The sequence below is a fragment of the Gastrolobium bilobum genome, unplaced genomic scaffold, assembly GCF_033153095.1.
Source record: "Gastrolobium bilobum isolate Gb01-03AN ecotype WA unplaced genomic scaffold, APGP_CSIRO_Gbil_v1 utg341, whole genome shotgun sequence".
In the NCBI taxonomy this organism is placed as follows: domain Eukaryota; kingdom Viridiplantae; phylum Streptophyta; class Magnoliopsida; order Fabales; family Fabaceae; genus Gastrolobium; species Gastrolobium bilobum.
In genome coordinates, this window is record NW_026899046.1 from 621,913 (window position 1) to 649,037 (window position 27,125).

At 35.3% G+C, this 27,125-nt stretch overlaps 1 protein-coding gene across 1 annotated transcript; it reads left to right on the plus strand.

Annotated features, from left to right (window-relative positions):
- The first annotated feature begins 17,106 nt into the window (after window positions 1–17,106).
- LOC133286504 (vacuolar protein sorting-associated protein 24 homolog 1) lies at window positions 17,107–25,407 on the plus strand. Its single transcript, XM_061483925.1, has 6 exons — window positions 17,107–17,493; window positions 17,588–17,664; window positions 23,468–23,570; window positions 24,578–24,699; window positions 24,820–25,014; window positions 25,102–25,407. The coding sequence occupies exons 1-6, from the start codon at window positions 17,382–17,384 to the stop codon at window positions 25,180–25,182; spliced, it is 690 nt and encodes a 229-aa protein (XP_061339909.1). The 5' UTR covers window positions 17,107–17,381; the 3' UTR covers window positions 25,183–25,407.
- The last annotated feature ends 1,718 nt before the right edge of the window (window positions 25,408–27,125 follow it).

The window sequence follows — 27,125 nt, forward strand, 5'->3', positions numbered from 1 at the left end:
TGAGTGCCATCAATTTGGTTTATTGGTTTGCAAAAATTGAAAGCTTCACAACACTGTTTATAGGTCCAAAAAATGCAATGAAACACACGTTTTTCACGTACCAATCGATGAGCAACAAAATAATCATCTATTTGAATATCATAAACAGAACCTGGAGAAAAGCGAAGCATATATTCACACCACTTGGGGAAAAAATGCATAAGACTCCTCCCAATCACCATACATCATCGCAATTACTTTCTGCTTTGCATACCATGCCTTTCTATATGAAACTTTGAAACCATACGCATAGGTGATCCTCTCCTGAACCAGTGCAATTAAGACTGATGGCTCCTTTTTTTATCATTCCTAACAATCATATTGTAGGTAGACATTAAACCAAATTCATGTAACTATTAAACACAAAAGGATGACAAAATAATCCAATAACTTACCTAGTACGAGTGAAGCAATAACATCAGCATCAAGCTGTCTATGACCCTGAGAAATATGGTCATTCAAGCAATTGTGGTCTCCACCCCATTTAGTAACCTTCCAATTTTCACTATACATTGGTTTTATTACCCTAACCCTCCACGGGAAACCCTGTTCATGCGCACGATATTTCATACTTAACTTTGTAGGCATGCTCTCAAGCACAATCACTTCTTGATGCTCTTTCATTAGGTTTCTCTTGATTGCCATCTGCACCTCCCTTTTTGATGCAAATTCTTGCTTAATATATAACTTATTACCTATTATCCATGGACCATTAATTGAACTTGAACATGAACATGAACTTGAACCCTCGTTATAAGAATCTTGTTCCCTCTGATGATCCCAATCAATGTATGTGTAGTGTGGAATTTCTTTCCAAAAAGGAACAACATCGTCACCTGTATGTACGAAATAAAACTATTAAAAAAAGTGTTAAGTATAAATGTATATTTTCATTGTTTACTAACACAACCTCCGGAAATTTGCAGAAACTAAGTGGATGTGATGTCATGATGTTCCTGGACATGAGATTCTAGGATTTGAGTTTCAGGAATACCACGTTCATCATCATTGTCCGAAGCGCTAGCATCCTCAACAAGAAGTTGATCTTCCATTGTGATATTTTCATCATCGTCATCATCATCATCGTCTTCCATAACCCAGTAGGGTCTGTAACACCCCGTGTATACCCGGTTTGTTATCATATTACAGTATTAAGCGCAACTCAATTAAATGTGGAAGCTAACTTTTTCTTTTCAATTATGACATCATTATTATTAAGAAATTTGATTACTTTAGTCCTTTTTCAAAATAATGCCTGTATATACATTGCAATAAATAACGAACTAGAATACCTCATATATAAATGTGTATCTAGTCACAGAACCACAACACGTAGTCCAGACAAAATCCTGATACAATTATACAACTTAAAACTAAAACATCATAACATAGTCAATGTGGCGTGGACAACCCTTATGCTCACCAAATAAGGAAACAAAGCCCACTCAAGGTCTCAAAGAAAATGATCATATACTGGATAAAACATAAGCACTAATCAGACATTTCAGTAATCAGCATGCATAATCAACTCAGCTCCGGTCTTCTGCCGCCTGAGGGATCAACCCCCGAGGTACCTGAACCTGAAAATGTGCCCCAAATGTGGGTGAGATTTCTAAAAAGGAATCTCAGTAAGACAAGGGATCCTCAAAGATCTCTCTACCCCAAGCTCACTTAGATGTGCAATATAAGTTCAAAAGCAGTATAATAATATAAGTTCCAAAATTAGTGCAATGCAGCATATAATCATGTCATGTGTGTCAGAATCCTACTGGCCAGAGAACATGTAGGAATTACATACGTCGACAACCTACAATAGTACAAGACGCTAATTGTACCCATCCATAGAATCACCATCTTGTATGACGCTACATACTCAGGCTTATCGTCTAGGTGAAACATCGCATACATATCATAAGGCACTTGCACTTAACAGTTCAATAACATTTCAACCAATCATCATTTCATGAAAACACATCCTGCATATAAACCATCCCTCCATGAGGTATGATGGAACCAACAATGGGAAAAATCGAGGACACATAAGCTTATCTCACAAGCTAACAATCCTAATCAAGAGTCTACACCAGTCCAAGGTCCACAAACAACACCCTCAAGGTCTGTTTATACCAGAAACAATCATTAATATAAATAGCCCAAAGTTCCATTAAGTGTTTAAGACTCTTCACCTTGTTTTAAGTGATTTTAGGCTAATTATGCAGGAGGTATTCGAATACTCCTCGATGAGTATCCGAATACTCCATGTCTCCAGAAAGTATCCGAATACTTTCACTAAGGTATTCGAATACCACCTGGTATCCGAATAATTTTTCCACAGTATTTGAATACTACACAGTATTCGAATACTTCCACTAAGGTATCCGAATACTTTTCTTCCCAGAAAAGCATCCCAATACTCCTTCAAGAGTATTTGACTACCTGCTGATGAGTATTCGAATACTCCACAAAAAGTATTCGGATACTTATAAGACAGAATACAGAAACTCGAGCAGTTTCTCCATAATCTCCATTTTAGGGGTCTAAATACGATTGGGAGTCCAATAACTCCACAAACAGAAGTCCATTTATACATTTTAAACATGGTTCATCAATCTTTAACTTGAATGATCAAAGTTTCCCTTTTAATGGTTTAATCAAGCTAAAATCATGAATATACAAGGGAGGTGATCATGGTATACCTCAAGCTTCAGAAACTCAGAGAATGAGACTGACTTAGAGCCTCAAACACAGTTTCAAGGTTCTGACTTTGCAAAGCTACGAATTTGACACACGAGCTTGGTCTTTTACACTTAAAATAGCTTCTTGAAGCCTTAAATGCCAAGACAATGGCTTCCCCCACCAAACTCAGAAACTCAGCACCTCAAACTCACCCAAACTGAACCTACAACTCAGAAATGGAGTTTCCTACTCACTCCCAAAGCTAGCTCTCACTCACACAAGGTGTTTTGGTGAAGAGAACAAGAATAAAGGTGGCCCCTTTGGCTCACAAGAGGAAGGGAGGGAGGGTGGCAATGGATGCTCCAAAACTTCAGAAAAATGGAGGCACGTAGAATGTGATTTCTGCCTTAGAAAACTGTGCACTTAGTATTTATAGGCGAATTAAGTTTAATTCCACTGTATTAGCATTAATAACTACGCTTATCATTTTAATCCCAAACTTTGGGTTCTAAACCTAGCCATTTTTCTAGGATTTTTTTATATTTTTATTATAATTTTCGCAGCACTTTTCTGGTACGCATTTTTACGTAGCCGGTATCAGTCCTAACGCCAGTTCTCATTATTTCGACTCCAAACTTGTTATACCAGTCCTAAATATTATTCTAGGAATATTTACACACTTATTATAATTTTCAGGGATACTTCATCGGTACACACTTATACCGTGGAGCAGAACCGGTATCTGCATTTTTCGTCAGAAAAGCGACTTTCAGCGTTATTAAGTCCTTGTATTAATCATTCTTATCTTACCATAATTATTTAAGGTCAATTATTGAATTATTCACTTAAGATCATAATTAATTAATTAAATTCCTAATTTAAAAGTGCGGGTTCTTACAGGGTCATTTTCTCCTTCGACAGACAGATTAATAACTGGAGCAGCAGATGATGATGCATTATGTGCAAAATAGAAATCAACTAATCTCATGGGTAAAGCAACATCCTCTACTTCGGTAATATCCATGTACAACTCTAAAAAATCTTTCCTTGATTGGTTGAAAAATTCTCTAATTACCATTTCTACGTCTTCATCGTCCACAACTTGTATACCAATGCATTGTGATTCGTACCATATTCTTGCAGTGACCACATTGATAGATTGCTTACCTTCAAGCGCTAATTTTTGACGAATTTTTTGATGTAGTTCGCTAACTGTTGAGTTGCGCATGATGCGTGTTGGCCTTTTCTCGCCTTCAAAAATGACACCACGTTGGCCTTCCATTTTCCTACCATTATAATATAAAACAACACGAACAGAATCAGAATGTGAACTCATTCTTAACTATGTTAACAGAAAACACAAAACAAAGTATGCATAAGCAAGTGAGATTGTATCAAAGACTAAGAAGTTATGATGTACGAGAGTTGTGAACAATGTGGAGATGATAGGTGTTTAAATAAGGAAAAAGTATGCCAATCACGCCTAAAAGAGGCAGGATAGGTGTGTGAGTCACGCTCAAATTAGGCAGAATAAACCATGCATTCACGCCTGCATGGGGCGTGACTAATCACGCCTAATTTGGACGTGAATTACGTGGCATTCTCGCCTACTTTGGGTGTGAATTATCTTTCCCAATTTGGGCGTGAATTGTCTTTCCCAATTTGGACGTGAATGAGTGCTAAGGGCAATATACTTCTCATGCCACTTGAGGAGAGGAAAAATTGCTGCAGACATATGATGATGGTGGGCCCATGTTTAAAAAAAAAAGAAGGTACATATTTCTAGCTGAGACAAAAAGAGAAGATTAGTTTTGCAGTGACATGAGAAGTAATTTGTCGTAAAAGCAATAGTGTGTTATTAATCTCATGTTAAAGGAGATAAATTATCTCATGTCATAAAGACAAACATGTGGGCCCCACCATCTGAAAAAAAAAAAAAGCCTGCACAATTATCAAAGGGTGTGTAGGAGAGAACACTAATACCATGTAACATGAGAATAATTTTTTCCAAAGTAATATAGCCTAAATTTGTCTCCTTCAAACTTAACTTTCGAGTTTTTTTTCTTATTATTTTTATAAACACACAAAAATTTGGAGAGTTTTTCAGTTCCTGGTACATATTAACACACTATCAATATTAAAGAAATATAATATAAAATTATTAAATGTTTATCATTTATCAGCTTAAGCTTAAATTTAATGGGTTCTCGTGTAAGGAACGCATTAGTGTTAGAGAGATAATATAAAATCATTAGAAGCCCTTCATTTAGATATAATATAAAGGGATAAAATTGTTAAAACCCATCACTTATCAACTTAAGTTTTTAGGTGAGATGATTGCTTATTATAACTTTAGAATCAAGGTGACCACATAGTCACGAGTTTGATTCTTCAAGCCTAAATGACTGTTGCATAAAGAAATATATCAAAGAGATATAATATAAAATTATTAAAAACTCATAACTTATTAGCTTAATTTTTAGGTGAGATTATTGTTTATCAATCAATTGAACCAAGTTAATATGAAATTTAATTTGTTTTTTTTCTTCTCCTTTTCACAAAATTTCGTAGTTACGGCTTTGGAATAATTTATTAATTCTTTACTATAATAACGACGTAATATTCGTTTTTCGATAGGGTACGGTTTTTCCTTCCTTGATGACAAAGATGATATCAAAGAGGCGACAGGATAAGGAGTGTTGTATCTGCAAAGATCTTCTATGTTTTGTTTGTTATGGTATGTATAGAGGACAGAAGGAAAGAGTGTGAGTCATGCTTACGTTAATATGCAGGTTGCGATTTTGAGTTTTCAATATATTAATTGCAATTTGCCATGGATTAAAAAAGAGTATACTTGTTAATTTATTGAAATGCAAAGGGTCTGGATCAAGGTTTGGCTAACTAAATAAGGCGTCAATTTTGTTTTGTTTTTTGGTAATCGTCAATTTTGTTTTTTTCGCACTTAATAATTGATACATTATTTTTTATATTTTTCTTGTTTAGGAACAACAATAAGATAGCAGGAGAGTTGGAATGTGTATCTTTCTTATTTTATTATACAAAAGAAAGTAGAATAATAGTGGAGTGTTGATATAAATTTGAGTTTGCACAAATCTTATATGCAACAACATATTCACCATTCAAAAAGTAATTAAAAATTACAAATATATACATATTGTTTCCAATATTTAGATAGTCATTTTCACTATATGACAAACCATTTACAACATAATATTCAGATTAATGGATCACTGGTTGAACGAGTGAGTTATTAATTCAACCAGTTGAATCGAATTCATGTAATAAAGATATGTAATAAATATATATAACAAGAAGTAATATCATAAGATTCATAACTAAAGACCAAATTCAAGCACCTAAGACAATAAAAATCAAATAAGTTATCTGTATTTACTCTCAAAATGACGTCGTTTTGAGATTAAAATATTAAAAAATTATAATTATAAAGACTATAATAATCTTGAAATAAATTAAAATTATAAAAATACTATGATTTTCGTCCCAAAACGACATCGTATTGAGCTTACTACAGATAAGTCTGCAGTAACTGTAGAAAAAGCGAACTCAAAATCAAATTCGAGACAACACCCAATTCATCCATACCACGTTATAAAATTTAAGGTTAAATATGCTTCCATATAACGTTAATTGTGAAATCCAATCTGTATTAACAATTTAACACTACTTGTAATTAAAATGATATAAAATAGCATTATTGTTAAAGCTTAAATGATTGAACACAAAAATAGGGGCAAAAAGAACAAATAAAACTCGAGTATTTTAAAAGTTTAACGTCATACTTAATTGGACATTCGAAAGTTTGACATTATCATCAATTATGTATTACCTCATCGTTAAATTTAAATTTAAATTAAATACATAAAAAGTTGGACTGAAAAAAAAAAAACCACTTTATTGTTCACAATTGCTTGGTACAACCAATGTAAAAAAGTTGAATGTGGGGTACATTTTATTCAGATTCCACGGTTCCACCTCAATTTTGCAACATAGAACTGCGTTGAAAGTGATTATTCACCCCTCGAACAAATAACAATAGGTGGAAAATGAAGACATTTCTGTATCTCAATCCAGTTTCTCTCATTTTCATTATTTTCTTTTTCACTTACTTAAACAAACCCATCTTCGATAATGTTTCTTTAACAAACAAACCCATCTTCAATAATGTTTCTTTAACAACTTGAATATGTAACTTCATATGAAAGCCTTTAGGGTCAAAACATGAATGACTAAAGTACTTAAACAACTTGAATATTATACTTCGTGTGGGTCTTTATTGGCGAAGTCAGCAAAAAGTAAACTGAAGTCCTGCTACTTGGTGAGCAGGCGGGGGTCAGAGGGAGCTAACCCGACGAGGGTGCATGGGGCAGTGCCCCCTGACCCGTAGAGGCCTGCTATTGATGTGGGTCTCTAACTTATTGTAATTTTCTTTTTCTTAATAGTTTGTCTTATTTTTTGGTATTATCATCTTGAGAGAAAAATTCATCTGTTTCATTATTGAAGAAGAAGATTACAAAACTATTTATATACAATATATGCAGTATTGGCTAACTAACAACTAACATAACTAACATCTATTAACTAACATAACTAACAACTATTACAAGTTAGTTATAACTGAATAAGATGTCATGTGAGCTTGAGCTTGAGCTTTTATATTTTCTTCCTTCAATTCAGCTTTTGCATTGGATGGTAATACTCCCCCCCCCCCAACAAGCTGGTCGATGAACATCTCTGAGACCAAGCTTGGACAAAAACGAAGAGAAAGGTTTGACATGAAGTGGTTTTGTGAACACATCAGCTAACTAGTTTGCAGAGGAAACAAGGAGCAAATGAATTAGACCCGATTGAATCCTTTCACGTATAACATGACAATCAATTTCAATGTGCTTTGTGCATTCATGAAATGAGGGACTGTGTGCAAGGTAGATAGCAGAAATATTATCACAATATATTGCAGTAGCCTTAGATGTTGGAATACAGAGATCAGATAACAGATAATGTATCCATTAGACTTCACAGGTAAGGCTTGTAAGGGCTCTATATTCAGCTTTTGCAGATGATCTAGACACTGTTATTTTCTTCTTCGATTTTCAAGAAATAAGAGAAGATCCTAGAAAACCACAGTAGCCACTGATGGACCTACGTGTGTCTAGGCAACATGCCCAATCAGAGTCAGCAAACCCAGAAAGAGATAGAGAAGATGTTGAAGAAAAGAACAAACCAGCACCTGGTGACCCTTTTATGTATCTCATAACACGATGAGCAGCAGCCATGTGAATATCGGTTGGCTTGGAGACATATTGACTAAGTTGTTGCACTGAATAAGTGAGATCAGGTCTGGTTGTTGTTAAGTATAAAAGATGTCCTATTACCCGACGATATGAAGCTTCATCAGATAAAGGATTACCAGTATCAGAGCTGAGCTTTGAAGTTGCATCCATGGGAGTGGAAGCTGGCTTACAAGCAAGCATACCCGTGTTTGATAGTATCTCCAATGCATATTTCCTTTGATTCAGTATAATTCCTTCTTTGGATCTAGATATCTCAAATCCAAGGAAGAATCTTAGGGAACCAAGGTCTTTTATTTTGAATTGTTGATCAACGAACGATTTCACATGATTGATTTCCTACATATCATTTCCAGCTAGCACAATGTCATCAACATATATTAAGAGTGCTATGAATGAAGATGAGCTGCGTTTTGTGAATAATGAGTAATCTACATTGGATTGCTTGTATCCAATAGAAATGGGGGCTGAAGTAAGCTTAGCATTCCACTGTCTACTAGCTTGTTATAGTCCATAGAGAGATTTTTGTAGATGACATACTTGATTGGGTTTAGAGCACGAAAGGCCAGGAGGAATTTCCATAAAGACTTCTTCCTTCAATTCACCATGGAGAAAAACATTGTTCACATCAAGTTGCTCTAGAAACCAATTATTGCTAGCTGCTATGGGAAGGAGGATTTGAATGGTAGTGAGCTTTGCTACAGGACTGAATGTATCAAAATAATCAATCCCTTATAATTGAGTATAGCCTTTGGCAACAAGCCGGGCTTTATTTCGTTCAATGGTCCCATCAGCATGATATTTTATTTTATAGACCCATTTGCATCCTATGGGCTTCTTTCCTTGAGGTAAGTCAGCAATCTTCCATGTATTATTCATGTCAAGAGCTTGTAGTCCAGATTGCATGGCCTTCTACCAATGCTCATGTTTGACAGCTTGGTGATATGTCTTTGGTTCCACATTAGAAGAGATATTCAAACAAAAATGGGTATAACGGGAAGAACAAGAATTATATGATAAAATTAAGGAACAAGATATAATGGAGGTTGAGAATTACTTGATTGAGTGATGGCAACAGTAGCAGGTTGTGGACATTCACAGTGGAAGTCTTGTAAGTATGAAGGAGGCTTACAGATTCTATTTGATCTTCTAATGATATCAGGTTCTGTTGAAGAGGATGATGTATGCAGGTTGGGATTAACATTGGGATCATTTGGAATGGGTATAGGTGAGTTATTTAGAAAAAGGTCATCAAAAGGTAATATGGTAGCAGGATCTGTTTATGTTTAGGTTGGCATAATTGAGACTATGGTTTAGTATTGAAAGGGAAATTGAATTCATAGAAAATTACATTTCTTGACATGAATATTTCTCTTGAAATTAGATTATACAGTATGTAACCTTTGGTTCCTTCCCTATATCCTAAGAAAATGGATTTACGGGCTCTAGGCTAGAATTTTGTTCCATGAGCTGCAATGGATGATGCATAACATAGGCACCCAAAAGTTTTCAAATGGATGAGTAATGGTGGTTTGGTAAACAGAATTTCATATGGTGTTTTGTTTTTCAGGAGTGGTGTTGGTAATCGGTTAACATAGGCACCCAAAAGTTTTCAAATGGATGAGTAATGTATGGCATGAGTAATAGCATAAGATCATAAATGAATGGATAAGCTGGAATGGAAAAGGATGGCACGTACTACATTTAGAATATGTTGTTGTTTCCTCTTAACTACTCCATTTTGTTGTGGAGTCTCAATGCATGTTCTTTGTTGAGAAATGCCTTTGCTTGAGTAAAATTCATTCATTATGAATTCAGGTCCATTATCAAACCTTAAGGTTTTAAGAGAGGTATGAAAATGATTTTCTATGTGACTAATGAAGTTTTGTAGATGTTTTCTGGTCTCATGTTTATGTTTCATGAGAATAACCCAAGTGAACCTAGAGTGATCATCAATAAGAGTCAAAAAATAACGATGGCCATGTATAGAAGTGATTGAGTAAAGTCCCCAAATATTTGCATGTAATATTTGAAAAGTTGCACTGGTTTTATTTTCACTGGAGAAATGAGGTAATTTCCTTTGTTTTTCCAAGTGACAAATGTCACAAGGGGATACATCTGTAGAAGAAATAAAAGGAAAAAGAGAAGATACAAGTTTCATGCTAGAATGAGAAATATGGCCAAGTCGTATGTGCCATAACATTACAGCATCAGAAGTTTTGGTATTAAAAGATGGGGCTAATATGTCAAGAATGAATAATCCACCACATTGCTTAGCTGTACCAATCATCATCTTGATAATATTCTGGTATATTAAACAATAGTTATCAGTAAAACTTAATGGACAAGAAATGGTATTGACTAACTTTGTAATTGAAATCAGATTAACTTGAAATTCCGGAACAAAAAGAACTTCTTTGAGTATGAGTTGAGAAGATAAAAAATGGTACCAAAATAATGAGCATATACACTTGACCCATTTGGTAATGAGGTGGAAATGAGATGGATTTTTGATAAATTGTTGAAATAAGATCGAATGGAACTAATATGGTCAATAGCACCACTATCTAAAATCCATTGATATGGAGTATTACCTGTTGAATTTATATGCTTGTTTGAAGAGGAATCTATGTTGGCCACAAAGGAAGCTTTAACAAAATTACTTGAAGATGTAGCTATGTCATTTGTGCCCTTACCATTCTCCTGAAGAAGACCAAGAATCCTCTGATATTGTTCTTGTATCGGTGCAAGATCCATCTAATGTGGCCCTTCATGATGGTGCACATTTTCATTTGTTTCAAATTCATCATCAAATTCATGAACAGATTCATGAACAGATTCATGAACAGATTCATGTGATATATGATTGACCTGCCCTTTGCTTTTATAACCAGGAGGGAAGCCATGTAATTGATAACGTGTTTTAATAGTGTGGTTGCCTTTTCCACAATGAGTATGAGTCTTTTGTGACTTGATTCCTCTTCCCGAGCCTCTTCCTCCATTAAAATGTCCTCGATCTCAGTTTGAAGAACTTCGATAGCTAGATTAATTGGAGAAATTATTGAAGGCTCGAGATTCAGATACATTTTCAAATAAGATTCCTGAATTAAACTGCCTTTCTTGTTGTACAACTAAAGAAATGGCTTTATCTATATCAGGAAATGGATCAAGCATCATAATATTGGAACGAACACCCGCATATTGTTCATTTAACCCCTTTAAGAAACGTATGACAAGATCACGTTCACGATCAGTTTTCACTTATTCTATAGCTCCACATGCACAAGTTGGAAGAGGTTTCACACTTTCAAGTTCATCCCACATAGTTTTTATTTGTGCAAAGAAATCTGTAACAGGTTTTTCTCCTTGCTGAAGATGATAGATATCTTCTTGCAAGTCTGAAATTTGAAAAACATTAGATTGAGAGTATCTTTTGCGCAAATTTGCCTAAACATAAGAAGCTTTGTCCAGCCAAAGAACTGATTGAGCTATCACATCTGAAATGGAGCGATGAAGCCATGCTAAGACCATTATGTTGCATCTTTGCCAAGCTGGAAAAATGGGATCGTTTTCTTCTGGAGTCACTATACTTCCATCAACAAATCCCAATTTATTTTTCAAGTGCAATGCCATGGACATTCCTCTTGCCCATATATGATAACTGTTTCCAGTTAATGGTGAAGGTACAAACACTAATGTAGGGTTTTCACTAGGATGGAGATAGTACGAGTTTCTAGGATTTGAAAGAAAATCTGGAGCATAATTTTGATTTGCCATTGCAGAAAAAAGAGAAAGAAAAGTCAAGAAAGAGTAATACAGCGGAAAGAAAGAAAGGATCAAGAATTAATACCAGAGCTTAAAGCTCTGATACCATCTTATTTTCTGGTATTCTTATCTTGAGAGAAAAAATTCATCTGTTTCATTATTGAAGAAAAAGATTACAAAACTATTTATATACGATATATGTAGTATTGGTTAACTAACAACTAACATAACTAACAGCTATTGACTAACATAACTAACAGCTATTACAAGTTAGTTATAACTGATTGAGATGTCACGTGAGCTTGAGCTTTTATATTTTCTTCCTTCAATTCAGCTTCTGCATTGGATGGTAATAGTTTATGTTTTGACCCATGAATAATTATTGTTAGGATTTTCTAAATCCTATTTATATTTCCTTGTTAACCGAGTGACTTGTAACAATGGTGGTAAGGTGAATATTGTAATAAACTGGACGTAGCCCACATTGAGTGAATCAGGATAAATCATTGTGTCAAATCTCTTTTTTTTTTTTTCGATTTGTATGATTGTCAATTTCCAACAAAATATATATATAGGGAAATATTAATCTCATGTCGCATGAGACAACAACTATCTCCTACACACTCAAAAAGATATGGGTCTCACTTCAATTTTTTTTCCTCCTTTCTCGTGCAATGGGACCCACATCAAATTGTGAGTGCAACATGAGATAAATATCTCCTCTTGCATAAGAAAATATAATCCCATATATATAACACTCTTCAAACACCATAGTCATGTACATAAGCATCAAACACGTTGTCCATTATATGAAACTTGAGTTTGTATCAATATAACAAAATCACGCTCCCTAATGATTATTAGGTTGAAGTTTAGAGGTTTCTCAATGGTGCTGAGTGGAAGAAGAATATCAATTATTGTAGAAACGGATTAATTACTTGTAGGGCCATTGGATTCTCATGGTCCCATGATATTATTCAAATTTTAAACCATGGAGATCAGGTATGAATTATTGCACATAAAATAAATCTTTTCTGCCTACCTAAAATAATATCCCCACCACTTAATATATAATTTTGGAGTTTTCCATTCAACTTATGAGAATTTCGCTGATCAAATACACTGCTTTCACCTAATCTTTTGTTGAGATTTGGGACTACGATAGGATTTGAATCCACAAATCTACTAAAGGGTGTTGTACTAGTATGCTACGGGGATGGATTGCATCCATTAAAACCTCAGGCAAATTGTCAACATATAATGATCAAATGATAAGTTGTTTGTCGCATAGAATTTCATGTCGTTTTGCGATGAACAATGAACATCGTAAGCTACTTTGCCGACAGGTTGATTGTGCCCTTGCACCCAATGCAGGACAATCCTTTGGCTTATATGAGGCTTTCTATATCCTTTTTCTTCTAAAACTCAAACTAAAAGAGTTATGTCCTGCTTTTGTTAGGTACTCAAATAATGTGTGTGTGTGTGTGATTTTATTTTATTTTTCATTTTTATTGTTAGTGGTGGTTCAAGATAATATAAATGCTTTCATTTTTGTATTTTTGTGATGAAATAAGAATCTCTGAAGGATTTGAGTTTGAAATGAAAAGGACATGAATGTCCCAATGGATTAATTGAACAATAATCAATGGTTCTGTATCAAACCCTTGGCTTCCAAAATGTTGTGATAATTTATTAACCGGAAAATGCTTGATGCACGTTTATCAAATATCCAACTATTGAAGTATACATAACTAGAGAAAACTTGCTCATATTTTCAAGGTTTTCTTTTCTATGTCAACAATTTTCGGGTAGATTAAAAAGAGGGAGGGGTTCATGGTGGGGAAAACGATCGTTTTAAAATCTGAATGGAGTCTTAAAACCTTCTTGTTAATTTTGGATAACAATTTTGGACTCTTGTGTCTCATATAACCTAAGGCTTACAATCCCTTTTGTTTTACGATTATTTTTATTATTGTTGGATTAAAATTAAATCAACAGTTTGACATTAAAAAAGCTAGAATCATTGGTTTGATTTGGTTTTGATGATGATAATAAAAAATATGATAAGAGATTGTAAGACAAAATAAGTTATAACTATAGCCTCTCCCAATTAATAATAATGGTTTTAAAAACTAAAAATTAAATAATAAGGTGACAAATCATCTTTATATACTAGTATAAATAATGTATATATAAAATATTAAATGTGTATATATGCAAATAGAATTAAGTTCAAAACTTTTAACATCCCTTAGGTCATTGGCCAACCACACAATTTATATTTACACAAATTATGTAAAATATATACATAATTCAGTCAAGATTCAGAAGTATAAATATAGATTTGTGCAAGTAAGATAGTTGTTATTTTTAGGAAAAAGTTCATAAATCCCCTTCTTTACTCTTTTATCAATTATACCTCTCTCTCTATATATATTGGATACAAGTGAGAATTGAACATATAACCTAATACAACATACCCAAACTGTTCATCACTAGAACAATCCTAATGGCTTTCTATGCTTTCTTTTCTTATCAATTATCCCTTGTGATTTTTTTTATCCATTCAAGTCCACCTTTAACATTATTAGCAATTGAGTTAACTTACCCATTTTACCTTTATTTTATGTTTAGAGTTTTGTTTATTAAAAATAAAATCTGACCCTAAAAATAAAAATGTTTGGAGTTTTCTTATACTTTTTTATATTTAAAACTAGAAAAAATGTTGATATATATATATATATATATATATATATATATATATATATGAAAAAAAATTTCTACAGTCACTTCAGATAAGATTATCTACAATTACCCAAAAACTACATCATTTTGATTAATGAATGGTGTTTCTGTAATATTAGGTGAATTAACGAAGGATATTTCAGTAAAATATATATGATAAATAAATAAATAAAATTACAGAAACACCCTTCATTAATTCACCTAAAATTACAGAATCACTCTTCATTAATCAAAACGACGTAGCTTTTGGGGTAGCTGTAAATAACCTTATCTAAAGTGACTGTAGGAATATTTACCCTATATATATATATATATATATATATATATATATATATATATATAGTATAAAACTATAATTAAATGATATAAGTGATGTGTAAATAATATTATTATGATAACATAAAAATAAAACGGTAGCTGCTTGATAAACAATGAGGGTGATTTTTTAACTTTTGAATGATCCATTTGTTAAAAAGTGATTACATTCAAAATTTTGAATGTTTAACTTTTGTCTGTGGTTTTTTTAGGGGTGTTACACCCTTTCTGTGAAATATTTAACAATAAATATCTTTTTAGGTCCGTAACAAAAAATATGGTTTTTATTTTAGTCTCTTATAAAAAAAATTAGTCACTTGGTCCCTATGAAATTTAAAGTGGACCCATTTTAGTTCTTTTGAGGGACTGATGTAGGTCTTTTTTAATTTGTGAGGGATAACGATTTTAACAAAATGAGTCTACTTTGAATTTCTTAGGGACTTCGAGACTAATTTTTTTTTTTGTAATGGACTAAAGTGAGGACCGTATTTTTTGTTTAAAAAGGGCAAAGCATACGATTGTTCTTTGTCTTTGTAATGAAATTAAATAGTTGCTAGTGTCTTAAATCTTCATATCAGATTAATCAGCAATTTTTAATAAGTAAAATAGAGATAAAATGAGCAAGTTAGTTTAATTACTATCAATGTTAAAAAAGGTGGACTTGCATGAAAAAAAAAACCACATGAGGTAATTTATAAAAAAAGGTAGGGGTATAAGTAGGGGTGTAAATAGGCTAGGCTTTGGCTTAAATAGGTAAAGCTTGTGTAAAAAATATTGGGTCTAGGCTAGCCAGTTAGCCTGTGTAGGCTCCAAATTACAAGTTCAGCCTGACTTATATTTAAAAAATAAAAGCTTTTTTTTTTTTGATAACAAAAAATAAAAGCTTTGACCTAAGCCTGTTAGCCTGTTTAAGTCTGTTAAACATTCAACAAGTAAAAGAATAACTAAAATAATAGGAAAAAAATGTGTCATTTTAAATGACACATCTTACATCCTTTCACTCTCACAAAGAAGTGGGACCCACATCGTTAAATTTTTTTTCCCCACTCTCTCTTTCATGATTTATCTCTTTCTCTCACTTAAAAAGACAAAACTTTGTGTCCTTTAAAATGATACACATTTCACCCAAAATAATATTACTTTATTATTCAAAATTATTGAAATAATAATTTTATTTATTTTTTTAAATAAATAATATGATATAGGCTGACCTATAACTTATAGGCCTGACATGTATAAAAAGGCTTATGGCCTATTTTCTAAATAGATTTATTTAAAAGCCTAGGTCCATTCTATTTTACTATTTGTAATAGGCTAAGCCTGACCTAATATAGGTTAGGCCGTAGGCCCCTGTAGGCCGACTTAGCCCATTTACATCCCTAGTTATAAGTGATAAAAGAGTAAACTATGAAATTTTCCATTATTTTTAATATATTATAATTATGAATATTGTTTTACAATCATTATTTCTCAGATAAAAGTTCCATACATTATTAAAAGGGAAAAATATTTGTTAAATGATATAATTTTGTATTATTTTAGATCCTAACCGTTGATTTACGGAAATCAACCGTTAGGATTTATTGAATTTTATTGTGAATTATTAATTAATTAATCAATAATTAGAATCTAAAATAAAACAAAATTATATCTTTATAAATATATTTTCCTAATTGAAAATTTTGATTTTTGAAATAATTAGTAATCATAATGAATTAAAAAAGACACCACAAAATTAGGGAGAGTGACCATTTTGCCACGCCTGGCAAAAAAATTTATCATACTGCCACAACAGTAAAATTTGCCAAAACGCCACGCGTCGTATTTCGCTACATTGTGTAGCGAAATATGTTTGCATATAATTCGCTACACAGTGTAGCGAAATATGCTATGTCAGACTGCACAGTTAGAAAAGATGACACGTGTCAAGCAGGCAGAAGTTTGCTACACTGTGTAGCGAATTATGCTTGAATTCTGCCTGCTTGACACGTGTTATTTTTGCTGACTGTGCAGTTTGGCATGGCATATTTCGCTACACTGTGTAACGAATTATATGCAAAACATATTTCGCTACACAGTGTAGCAAAATATGCTGCGTGACATTTTTTGCAAAATTTACTGTTGACGTGGCAATCTATTAAATTTAAATTTGCTAAACGTGAGAAAATGGTCGGTCTTCCACAAAATTAAGATCTAACTATAGAAAAGTTTTACATGCTGGAAAGTTAAATGAAAAATTAAACATATCGTGGTTCATTTTGTTTGTAATACGCGTGGAAGTGGGAAAGGGAGGGAGATGGTGGTGTGTGCGTGTTGTTATTCGTTATGTTTTCGTACGCACATCACAGAAATCGAATAATCTTCTTTTATGAATCGATTGCTTCAATAGGATCTGATCTTCGTAGGATTTGCCAAAAAGAATTAGATTTTGAAGCAATTCGTCTTTGTGGGTAACGTTCATTCTTTCCAATCCCTCAAAATTCCATTTTTTGGTTTTGGGATCAGTGGGAAATGGAGAAGGTGATCAACATTCTGAAGCCGAAGCCAAACCCACAGCAGCAATTGAGAGACTGGCAGCGCAGGCTTCGCCAAGAGTGTCGCAACATTGAACGCCAAATTCGCGGTAATCCTCGCTCTCTTAAACCCTAATTTATTTCCTCTTATGATTTTTTGCGGTTTGGTTGTGCCTGATTTTTATGTTTATGGGTTTCAATCAGATATACAGAGAGAAGAAAAAAATGTGCAGAAGGCGATTAAGGAAGCTGCGAAGAGGAATGACATGGGCTCTGCTAAGGTTCATTTATTTTATTTTATTTTATTTTAATTTTAATTTTAAATTTTTTTAGTTGTGACTCGTAATTATATTTCTTTGCTGTTGATTTACCGTTGTTAGTGCCAGTGAGATTTTTTATTTTATTACTTTATTTTTTAGTGGTGCCATGGAATAATTTGACTGAGTTTGAGGGATTGAGAAATGTGTGTGAATGAATGATGATCATCATTATAAAAGTGTTTGTAGAGGGGGAGAACACAGAGAATGGAAGATTTAATGATTTCTTCGTGTTTAGAATACACTTTCATCACGTTTATTGTATGTGGATAATGTAATTCACAGGTCCTCTAATAGTGTTTCTCTCAAACACTCAAACACACAAACAAGTCTCTAAATATACCTCTTTCTATTACTTTTTATTTCAAGCCTCTTAAACAATGGTTTACATAGAGCTATTTATAAGTAATAGCAAATAACTAAGAATACTAATGACCAACTTAGGAAATCTAAACATAATAATGACTACTTTTTAGAAACTTTAAACTCATTAATGTCCACTAACAAATTCCTAAGGGACACACCCCTTTACCACAAAACTCTTCATTTTCTATTTTCTTTAATTAAATAAAGTTTAAACCCAACAAAACTCCCCCTTAAACTTTAATATCTCTACCGTCCTTCATTCCCATCTTCTTCTTGCAATTCTCAAACAACAACGTTGGCAGGGGCTTTGTGAAAATATCTCCAACTTGATCTCGGCTTGCAACATGAGTGAGATCCACCTTTTCTTCTCTGACTTGATCTCGGATGAAATGAAACCTGACATCAATATGCTTACTTCTCTCATGGTTGACCGGGTTCTTTGCTAACTCGATCGCTGATTTGTTGTCAACCGGGATCTCAGTTGAACCGACTTGTTCTTCCTCCATCTTGCTCAATAAATTTCTCAACCAAATTGCATGGCACACGCGCTAGGAAGCAGCAACGTACTCGGCTTCGCATGTAGATAAAGTCACAATGGGTTCCTTCTTCGATACCCACGTGAAGGCCGTGTTTCCCAATAAAAACACATAGGCAGCCGTGCTCTTCCTGTCATCAACATCTCCACACCAGTCGCTGTCTAAATATCCCACCAGCTTGTACTTGTCCGACTTCGAATAAAGAAGTCCTTGAGAGATTGTTCCTTGAACATATCTTAGAATTCTCTTTGCCGCCTTCCAATGAGTATACTTCGGCTCTTCCATAAATCGGCTTATTATTCCAACACTCAGACACAGATCCGGCCTCGTACACGTCAAGTACCTCAGACTTCCAACTAGACTCCTATAAACACTCAGATCTACCTTTTCTCCTCCATCATATCTTGAAAGTTTAACGCCGGGTTCCATGGGGGTTGAAACCGGGTTGCAATCACTCATTTTAAACTTCTCTAAAATTCCTTTTGCATATGCTTCCTGAGAGACGAAGATCCCGGATTTGTCTTGTCTGACCTCCAGACCAAGAAAGTATCTCATCAGACCGAGATCCGTCATCTCGAACTCCTTCGTCATTTTCTTCTTAAAATCTTGAATCATCCCTTCATCATTACCCAAGAAAATCAGATCATCAACATATAGAACAACAAGTAGAATTTTACCTCCTTTCTTCTTCACATATAGTGCATGTCCATACGGACATTGTTCAAGTCCATCCTTCTTGAAGTAATTGTCAATTCTTGTGTTCCAGGCTCTTGGGGCCTGCTTCAATCCATACAAAGCTGTCTTCAGTCTCAACACTTTTCTTTCTTGTCCGGCTTTCATGAATCCCAGAGGTTGTTGCAGATACACCTCCTCCTCGAGTACTCCATTTAAGAATGCCGACTTCACGTCCATCTGATAGATCAGCCATCCGAATTGGGCTGCTTGAGAGATCAACAGTCTGATTGTCTCCATTCTTGCTACGGGTGCGAACACCTCGTCATAGTCAATGCCGGCCTTCTGCCTATACCCTTTCGCCACTAGCCGGGCTTTGTATCTTTCGATCTCCCCCTTAGCGTTCATTTTCTTCTTGTACACCCATTTCACACCAATGGGCCGACTTCTTTTGGGCAGCTCAGCTAACTCCCACGTCTTGTTCTTTTCTATTGCTTTAATCTCCTCCTCCATGGTTGATTGCCATTTCTTATCTCGGATTGCTTCTTCAAAACTCACTTCTTCAGAATCTGCCAACAAACATACCAAGTGTGCTTCGTTAGTTGAGTCTTACAAGTCTTGCAAGCTCCTCATTCTCTGTTGTCTCTGCTCTACATCATCAAAGATTTCATGATTAGCTGGGATATGGGACGAAGGTTGTCCGACCTCAATTGTCATTTTCCCGGGTTCAACATTCACCCCGGATGGACAACTCCAGTCCCAAGCATCTTCTTCATTCACCTTCACATCTCGGCTTATAAACACCTTTTTATTGACGAGATCCAACAACTTGTACCCCTTTGTCTTCTCATCATAACCAATGAATACAAACTTCTTACTCTTATCTTCAAGTTTCTTTCTCAACTGATCCGGTATGTGTGCATATGCAACACTACCAAAAATCTTGAAATGAGCCACTGATGGCTTTAGACTGCTCCATGCTTCTTGTGGAGTTTTATCATTCACATTTGAGTGCGGACATCGAGTCTGCACGTACACTGCACATTGTACGGCCTCTCCCCAAAACTCTTTCGGCATGTTCTTCGTCTTCAACATAGATCGGACCATATCCAGGATTGTCCGGTTCTTCCTCTCAGCTACTCCATTTTGCTGGGGCGAGTACGGTGCAGTCAGGAACCGCCTTATCCCATGTTCTTCACAATACTTCTTGAAAGCTGTTGACACGTACTCCCCACCTCGGTCTGAACGGACCGATTTGATGTACCTCCCAGTACCATTCTCTATCATTACTTTAAAACTCCTAAATGCCTCTAGCACCTCGGATTTTTCCTTCAAAAAATACACTAAGTCTTTCGACTGAAATCATCAATAAAAGTTACAAAATACTTCTTACCACTGAAGGACCCCGGAGTAATGGGTCCACACAGGTCGGTATGTATCAAATCCAGAGGCTGCCTAGCTCGGTATCTCGTCATCCTTTGGAACGGGCTCCTCGCATGTTTTCCCAATACGCAGTCCTCACAAAATTTTTCTTCAGAGTTAATCTTTGGTAGTCCCACTACCATGTTTTTCTTCATCATCTTGGTCAGACCACCGTAATGAAAGTGTCCAAACCGTCGATGCCACAGCGACATCTTGTCCTCCACCTCGGCTTGCAAACAGCCGACCTCCATGCTCCTCAGACTCAGCTTGCACATTCTATTCTTTTCCATCTGAACTCGGGCTATCAGACGCCCTTGTATATCTTTCAATAGTAGAACTCGGTTTGTCATTAGAACCGAGTAGCCCTTTTCCATCAACTGTCCAACGCTCAGAATATTGCTTTTGAGCTCAGGCACGTAATAAACGTCCCGAATCATACCAACTTGTCCATTCTTTTGCAAGAAACAGATCGCACCTCGGCCCTTTACATCAATTTTGGACGCGTCTCCAAAAGAGACATGTCCGGCTTCCACTGTTTTCAACTCCTTGAACAGATGTTTGTAACCACACATGTGATTACTGGCACCAGTGTCCAAATACCACTCCGACTCATTCTTTGAACTTGTTTCACCATGGGCTAGCATAAGAATTCCTCCATCTCCTTCTACAGCGAGGTTTGAAGCCTCGTCAACTCTTCTTTCATCTCGGCAATCCTTAGCGAAATGCCCAACTCGGCCACAGTTGTAGCACCTGTCCGAGTTGCAATCTCTTGCGTAGTGACCATACTTCCCACACTTATGACATTCTACATTATTTTGATTCGACCACCGGCCTCTTCCACCTCGGCCACGTCCTCTACCTCTCCAGTTTTGCTGACTCGTCTCAGCTCTTTCTTCATGTTTCACCTCCTGACCTCGGCCTCGACCACCTCGGCCATTTCCTCGTCCACGACTTCTACCTCGGACATTCTAAGAGTAGAGCGCCTTTTCTTCCTTGATATTTGCTTTTGACTGGAGTGCTTGCTCCAGTGTCTCTTCCTTCTTCTTTTTCTTGCGCTGTTCATGCGCCTCAAGAGAACCTTCTAGCTCTTCAACAGAGAGCGTAGCTAAGTCCTTAGACTCCTCAATTGCACATACCACGTTTTCGAAGTCGTCTGTCAGCGTCCTCAGAATCTTTTCAACAACTCTAGTTTCGGATAATTCCTCCCCATTCTGTTTTAACTGATTCACCATGGCTTGAACACGGGTGATGAAACCGGATACACCCTCTGAATCTTTCATCTTCATTCCTTCCAACTCGCCACGCAGAGTTTGAAGTCGGACCTGCTTAACTCGGTCAGCTCCTTTATAGACATTCTCCAAGATGTCCCACGCTTCGTTTGACGTCGTCGCACTTGCTATCTTCTCAAATTCGGACTCATCTACAGCTCGGAATAACATGTATAAGGCCGCCTTGTCCTTCGCACGCGTCTCTTTCAACGCCTTGGTTTGAGCTGCTGAGTATCCTGCGGTAGTTGCAGGTTCAGCAAAACCGTCCTGAATAACATCTCAAGTATCTTGGGATCCGAGCAACGCCTTCATCTGAATGCTCCAATTCACATAATTCGCCTTTGTTAGGCGGGGCAACGGCATACTGGAAGTGGTTACACTCTCCATAGCTCTGATACCAATTTGTAATTCACAGGTCCTCTAATAGTATTTCTCTCAAACACTCAAACACACAAACAAGTCTCTGAATATACCTCTTTCTATTACTTTCTATTTCAAGCCTCTTAAACAATGGTTTACATAGAGCTATTTATAAGTAATAGCAAATAACTAAGAATACTAATGACCAACTTAGGAAATCTAAACATAATAATGACTACTTTTTAGAAACTTTAAACTCATTAATGTCCACTAACAAATTCCTAAGGGACACACCCCTTTACCACAAAACTCTTCATTTTCTATTTTCTTTAATTAAATAAAGTTTAAACGCAACGGATATGGAGGATATTATTTTCCTTTTTATGAGATATTTTGATATTAAGTCCCAAATTCTTAGATGATAACAGAATAAGTGGCAAATAGTGTATTATTATGTCGCGTACTGGTACACCTGAAGAAAGGAGGCAGGAGAGTGGATGGGAGAAAAACCTGAAAAGCAGAACCTTAACATCTTGTTTATGCTAAACTGGATGGTTATGTGGCTAGAAGGTTCTATGGACTATGGTGGACTTGTTAGGACTACTCACAATATTCAGTAAACTAATAATGAAGCTGTTTTTGGTTTGAGCTAGCGTATGGACTTTTAGATTGCATTTTGATGCATATTGAGGGATAGTACAATACAAGGGGTTGAGTCACCAAACAATTTTTTGTGTTGTTAGCTATTGGACTAAAAAATTTGTGATATCATGGTTAGAATAATGCAAAATTTATTATATTATCCTTTTGTTGTGCATTGTTTTCTGTGCAATAAAGCTGATATAATAAAAGGGTAGGAGTTATTTGCCTTTTTCTCTTTTTGTGCTTTGGACAAGATTTTGTAACATGGTTTAGTGGGTAACAAAATTTAGAGATTTGTGCTTTCTCGAGTTGTTTTAATCCCGTACTTATACTATTTGAATCAAACAAAGTATAAATTTCGTTGTGCTATGTTATCTCTTATATTTTAGCAAATCAAACACACCTTCTTAGGATGTGACTTGATTTAAAGTATAAAGTCAGTATTTTGAAAAATAAAAATTCTTATTTTTCTCCATATTTTGATATTTGTGCAATTTGCAGGCACTTGCTAAGGAACTCGTGAGATCTAGGAAAACAGTGAACCGTCTTTATGAAAATAAGGCACAATTGAATTCAATATCAATGCACCTTGGAGAGAGTGTTGGTATGTTTTGCCATGTTTTATTAGCCGTAACTTAATTTTGCCACATAACAAATAAAAAACCTTTGTCCAAGGTAGTACCTGTGCTTGATATGAGTTGTTTGTTAATTTATGCTTAACTGAAGAACTTTTATTTTCTTTATTCCCTCTTGTTAACTGAATCGTATAGGTAAACTTGTCAACATAATTGACTTTTGTTGATTGTCAATTTTTTGGTTAAGATCAACTGACTATCTGCTGCTTCTGTATTTGGTTTTTGGGGGTAGAGGGGGGAGAACTGAATGTGATGTTAACCTGGTGTGCAACATATTGGTGAGTTTGAATTTGTTTTTAACTCTTGTAGAAACTCTAGTCGTTACATGGAAACAAGAAAAATCATTGAAATGATATGGATAAGAAAATGTTTTATGTTGTATTACAAATATCGAGCCATTTGATAGGCATAACTGTACTTGGCTGGAAAGTAAGATATCTTCAAGGACATTCCTAATCCATATAGTGTCCATACCACTAAAGGGTGAATCCCAGTGCACAAAGGTCCCCAAGTTCATGAGTAAGGGCGAGGGTCAATTGTACACGGCCTTTCCTTGATAAAGAATAAAAGTTCATTCTAATTGACACCCCCTTTGTGGTGCATCATTATGGTATTCTCTGGGGAGGAAATTCTTCTGTCAAATTTATAAGAGCTGGGAGAGGGTTTTAAAACCTAAAAAAGAGAGAGGAGGAAGAGTGGATGAGGGTTATAGGCTGAGTTATGTATTGTCTGGTTCAGCTTTCTTTTCTTCAATATTTTGTATTTGGGCCTGATGCAATGACTCTAGGGTGAGAAATTATATGTGTAATATTCTCGCTGTACCTGTTTTTATTGAATAGTTAAATATAATATTTAGATTAACCATTTCTCTTTTTAGCTGTGGATTTTTTTGCAAAATAAGTCATCATCACAGATTTGAGTTATTTCTTATTAGAATTTTGTTCTTTGGAAATTCATGATTTTGGTTGCTTTGCAGCAATTGCTCGTACTGTGGGACATCTATCAAAGAGTGCTGAGGTTATGAAGCTTGTCAATAACCTCATGAAGGCTCCTGAAATGGCTGTGACAATGCAAGAGTTCAGCAAAGAAATGACTAAGGTACGCCTGCAATAATTTTAGTGTAGAAGAGAGAAACCACTTTTTTGTTCTCATCTCTCCCCCTCCCTGGGGTTAGAAAAGATATTTGCATTGTAGTTATCAGGAATTTGGCTCTTTCAGGCAGGAGTTATTGAGGAGATAGTAAATGATGCTGTTGACTCAGCACTAGATTCGGAAGACATAGAAGATGAGATAGAAGAAGAAGTTGATAAAGTTTTAACTGCAATAGCTGGTGAGACAGCTGCACAACTTCCTGAAGCTGTGAGGAAAGAAAGGGTGAAGCAACCTGCTCAAAGGGTCGGAGCCACAGAGGAGGTACATGCATTTAATTCATTTTCCTTGTAATAAGGCTCTTTCCAGCCTCATAGTTACACTAATCATGGAATACATTATTATTTGTAGGAAGAGGCTATAACTGAGGGTGTTGATGATGAGGAAGAAATGGAAGAAATAAGGGCCCGACTTGCTAAAGTTAGGTCATAAACAAGTTTCTAGTCTTGCCCTGCTATATTATAAGAGAGATGTTCACATGTTTATATCCTATTTGTCATATTTGGATTGGAAAAGACAACCAATACTACAACTGAGAATAGTACTGGAATGGGCAGTTCCTATATGTAAATAACACGAAGTTCTTGAAACTTGAAAGTGTATCAAGCTGTAGATTTTTTAAGTTTATAAGATTAAGCGCAAAACTAACTTTGTCCATGGTCGGGGATTTATTGTATAGTGCTCAAAATTGGCTCTAAGCAAAAACTAGCTATTTTTTCCTGGTCTCGATGGGCACTTCTATCCAGATATTTATAGATCAAGATTGCACGAGATCTCCATTAATAAATAAATCAGCAACTTATTAAACATATAATTTTAGAATAAATCTTGAAATTCTGGAGAAACTGAATCTGCCGTACAAATAACCACACGTCAATAAAAAAAATTCCATAAAGAATTAATTTAACATAAAAGCTTAAATTATTGAGTGATAATTTTTTAATGGTTTATATTATACTTGAAGGGTGGACAATGTCCAAGTTTATTTGCTTGTATTAAGAAATTTTACAAGATTTAATTAATTATTAATTAAAGCTTATTTATTTGTATTAAGAAATTTTACAAGATTTAATTAATTATTAATTAAATTTGGAGAGGTGAGGATCGACCCCGTGATAGCGAACTTTGATATCATGTTAAGAATCAATTCAATCCAAAAACTTAAGCTATTGGATGAGAATTTTTTTAATAATTTATATTATACTCTAACAAATTCTAAAGTTGATCAAATAATATTTGCGTTAGTGGTAGATTACGCCTAAAAGAGGTTGTTGTCAAAGTGACGGCTTCTTACGTATTATTCTAAATCAATTCGTAAGAGGTTGGAACTAGTTCAGAATAGGTATGCATATTTTTTTTTTAGGTTTTATAAGAGTTATGTTGTAGGAAAAATGATTGTGCTATGTTATAGAGATTCGTTTTGCGTGCCGTAGTTTTTTTTTTCTTCAAAACATGCAGATCCCACAAAATGTTGTGTGTGTAGAAAATTTTGTGTGGTCATGTTAAATGATGAATGCAAACCCTTTTTTTAGTAAAAAGGAGGGGCTAAAGCCTAGAAACACAAAAACCAAACTACCCAACGACAGCATCCCCCTCCAGGAGGGGACCCAAACCAGAGGGAACATAATGCAAAATAGTAAAATAATCTTGGGAGAGGACAACAAATTTTGCAATCCAATCGGCACAAGAGTTTCCTTGTCTACGAACATGACTAAAGGAAATTCTTCAATTCTTATGTGTCCATTTCTAAATGTCGTCCACAAGATTCTGAAACGAGCTATCCCCCCCTTGGCCATTAATGGCTTGGATTGCCTGAAGTGAATCACTTTCGACTATGATATTACTAGCTCCTTGATCCCAAGAAAACTGAGTCCCTTTGAGAATAGCCTATATTCTGCAGTTAGGACATCACAACAACCTATTTTGTACATGAAGCCAGTTATCCAACTCCCTGCTTCATCCTTTAAAAGGCCCCCACACGATGCCATACCCCACCTCTTTCAACAGCTGCATCAACATTGATTTTCCACCAAAGATAAGGAGGAGGCAGCCAACGTACAAGAGGAAAGACAGGTGCAGTATCCATGACATACGTCATGTTGTTGAGCGCATGCCTGATATCCTCTATATACTTCAAAATGCATTGTTTTGGATTGCACGGTCTGACAAAGGACATCTCATGGACCTCCTTATTCCTCCAATTCCATAGAAACCAAGAGGTAACTATGAAGATATCCAGCCAGTCATATTGAGAAGAGAGAGGCCAGCCCTTAGTTATGCAGTAATGGATCCATTCTTCCTGCGGCATGCTTAAAAATCAATTTGGAAGGCCACCAGGGAACTAGCACTTCGAGACAGCCATAACATCCTACAAT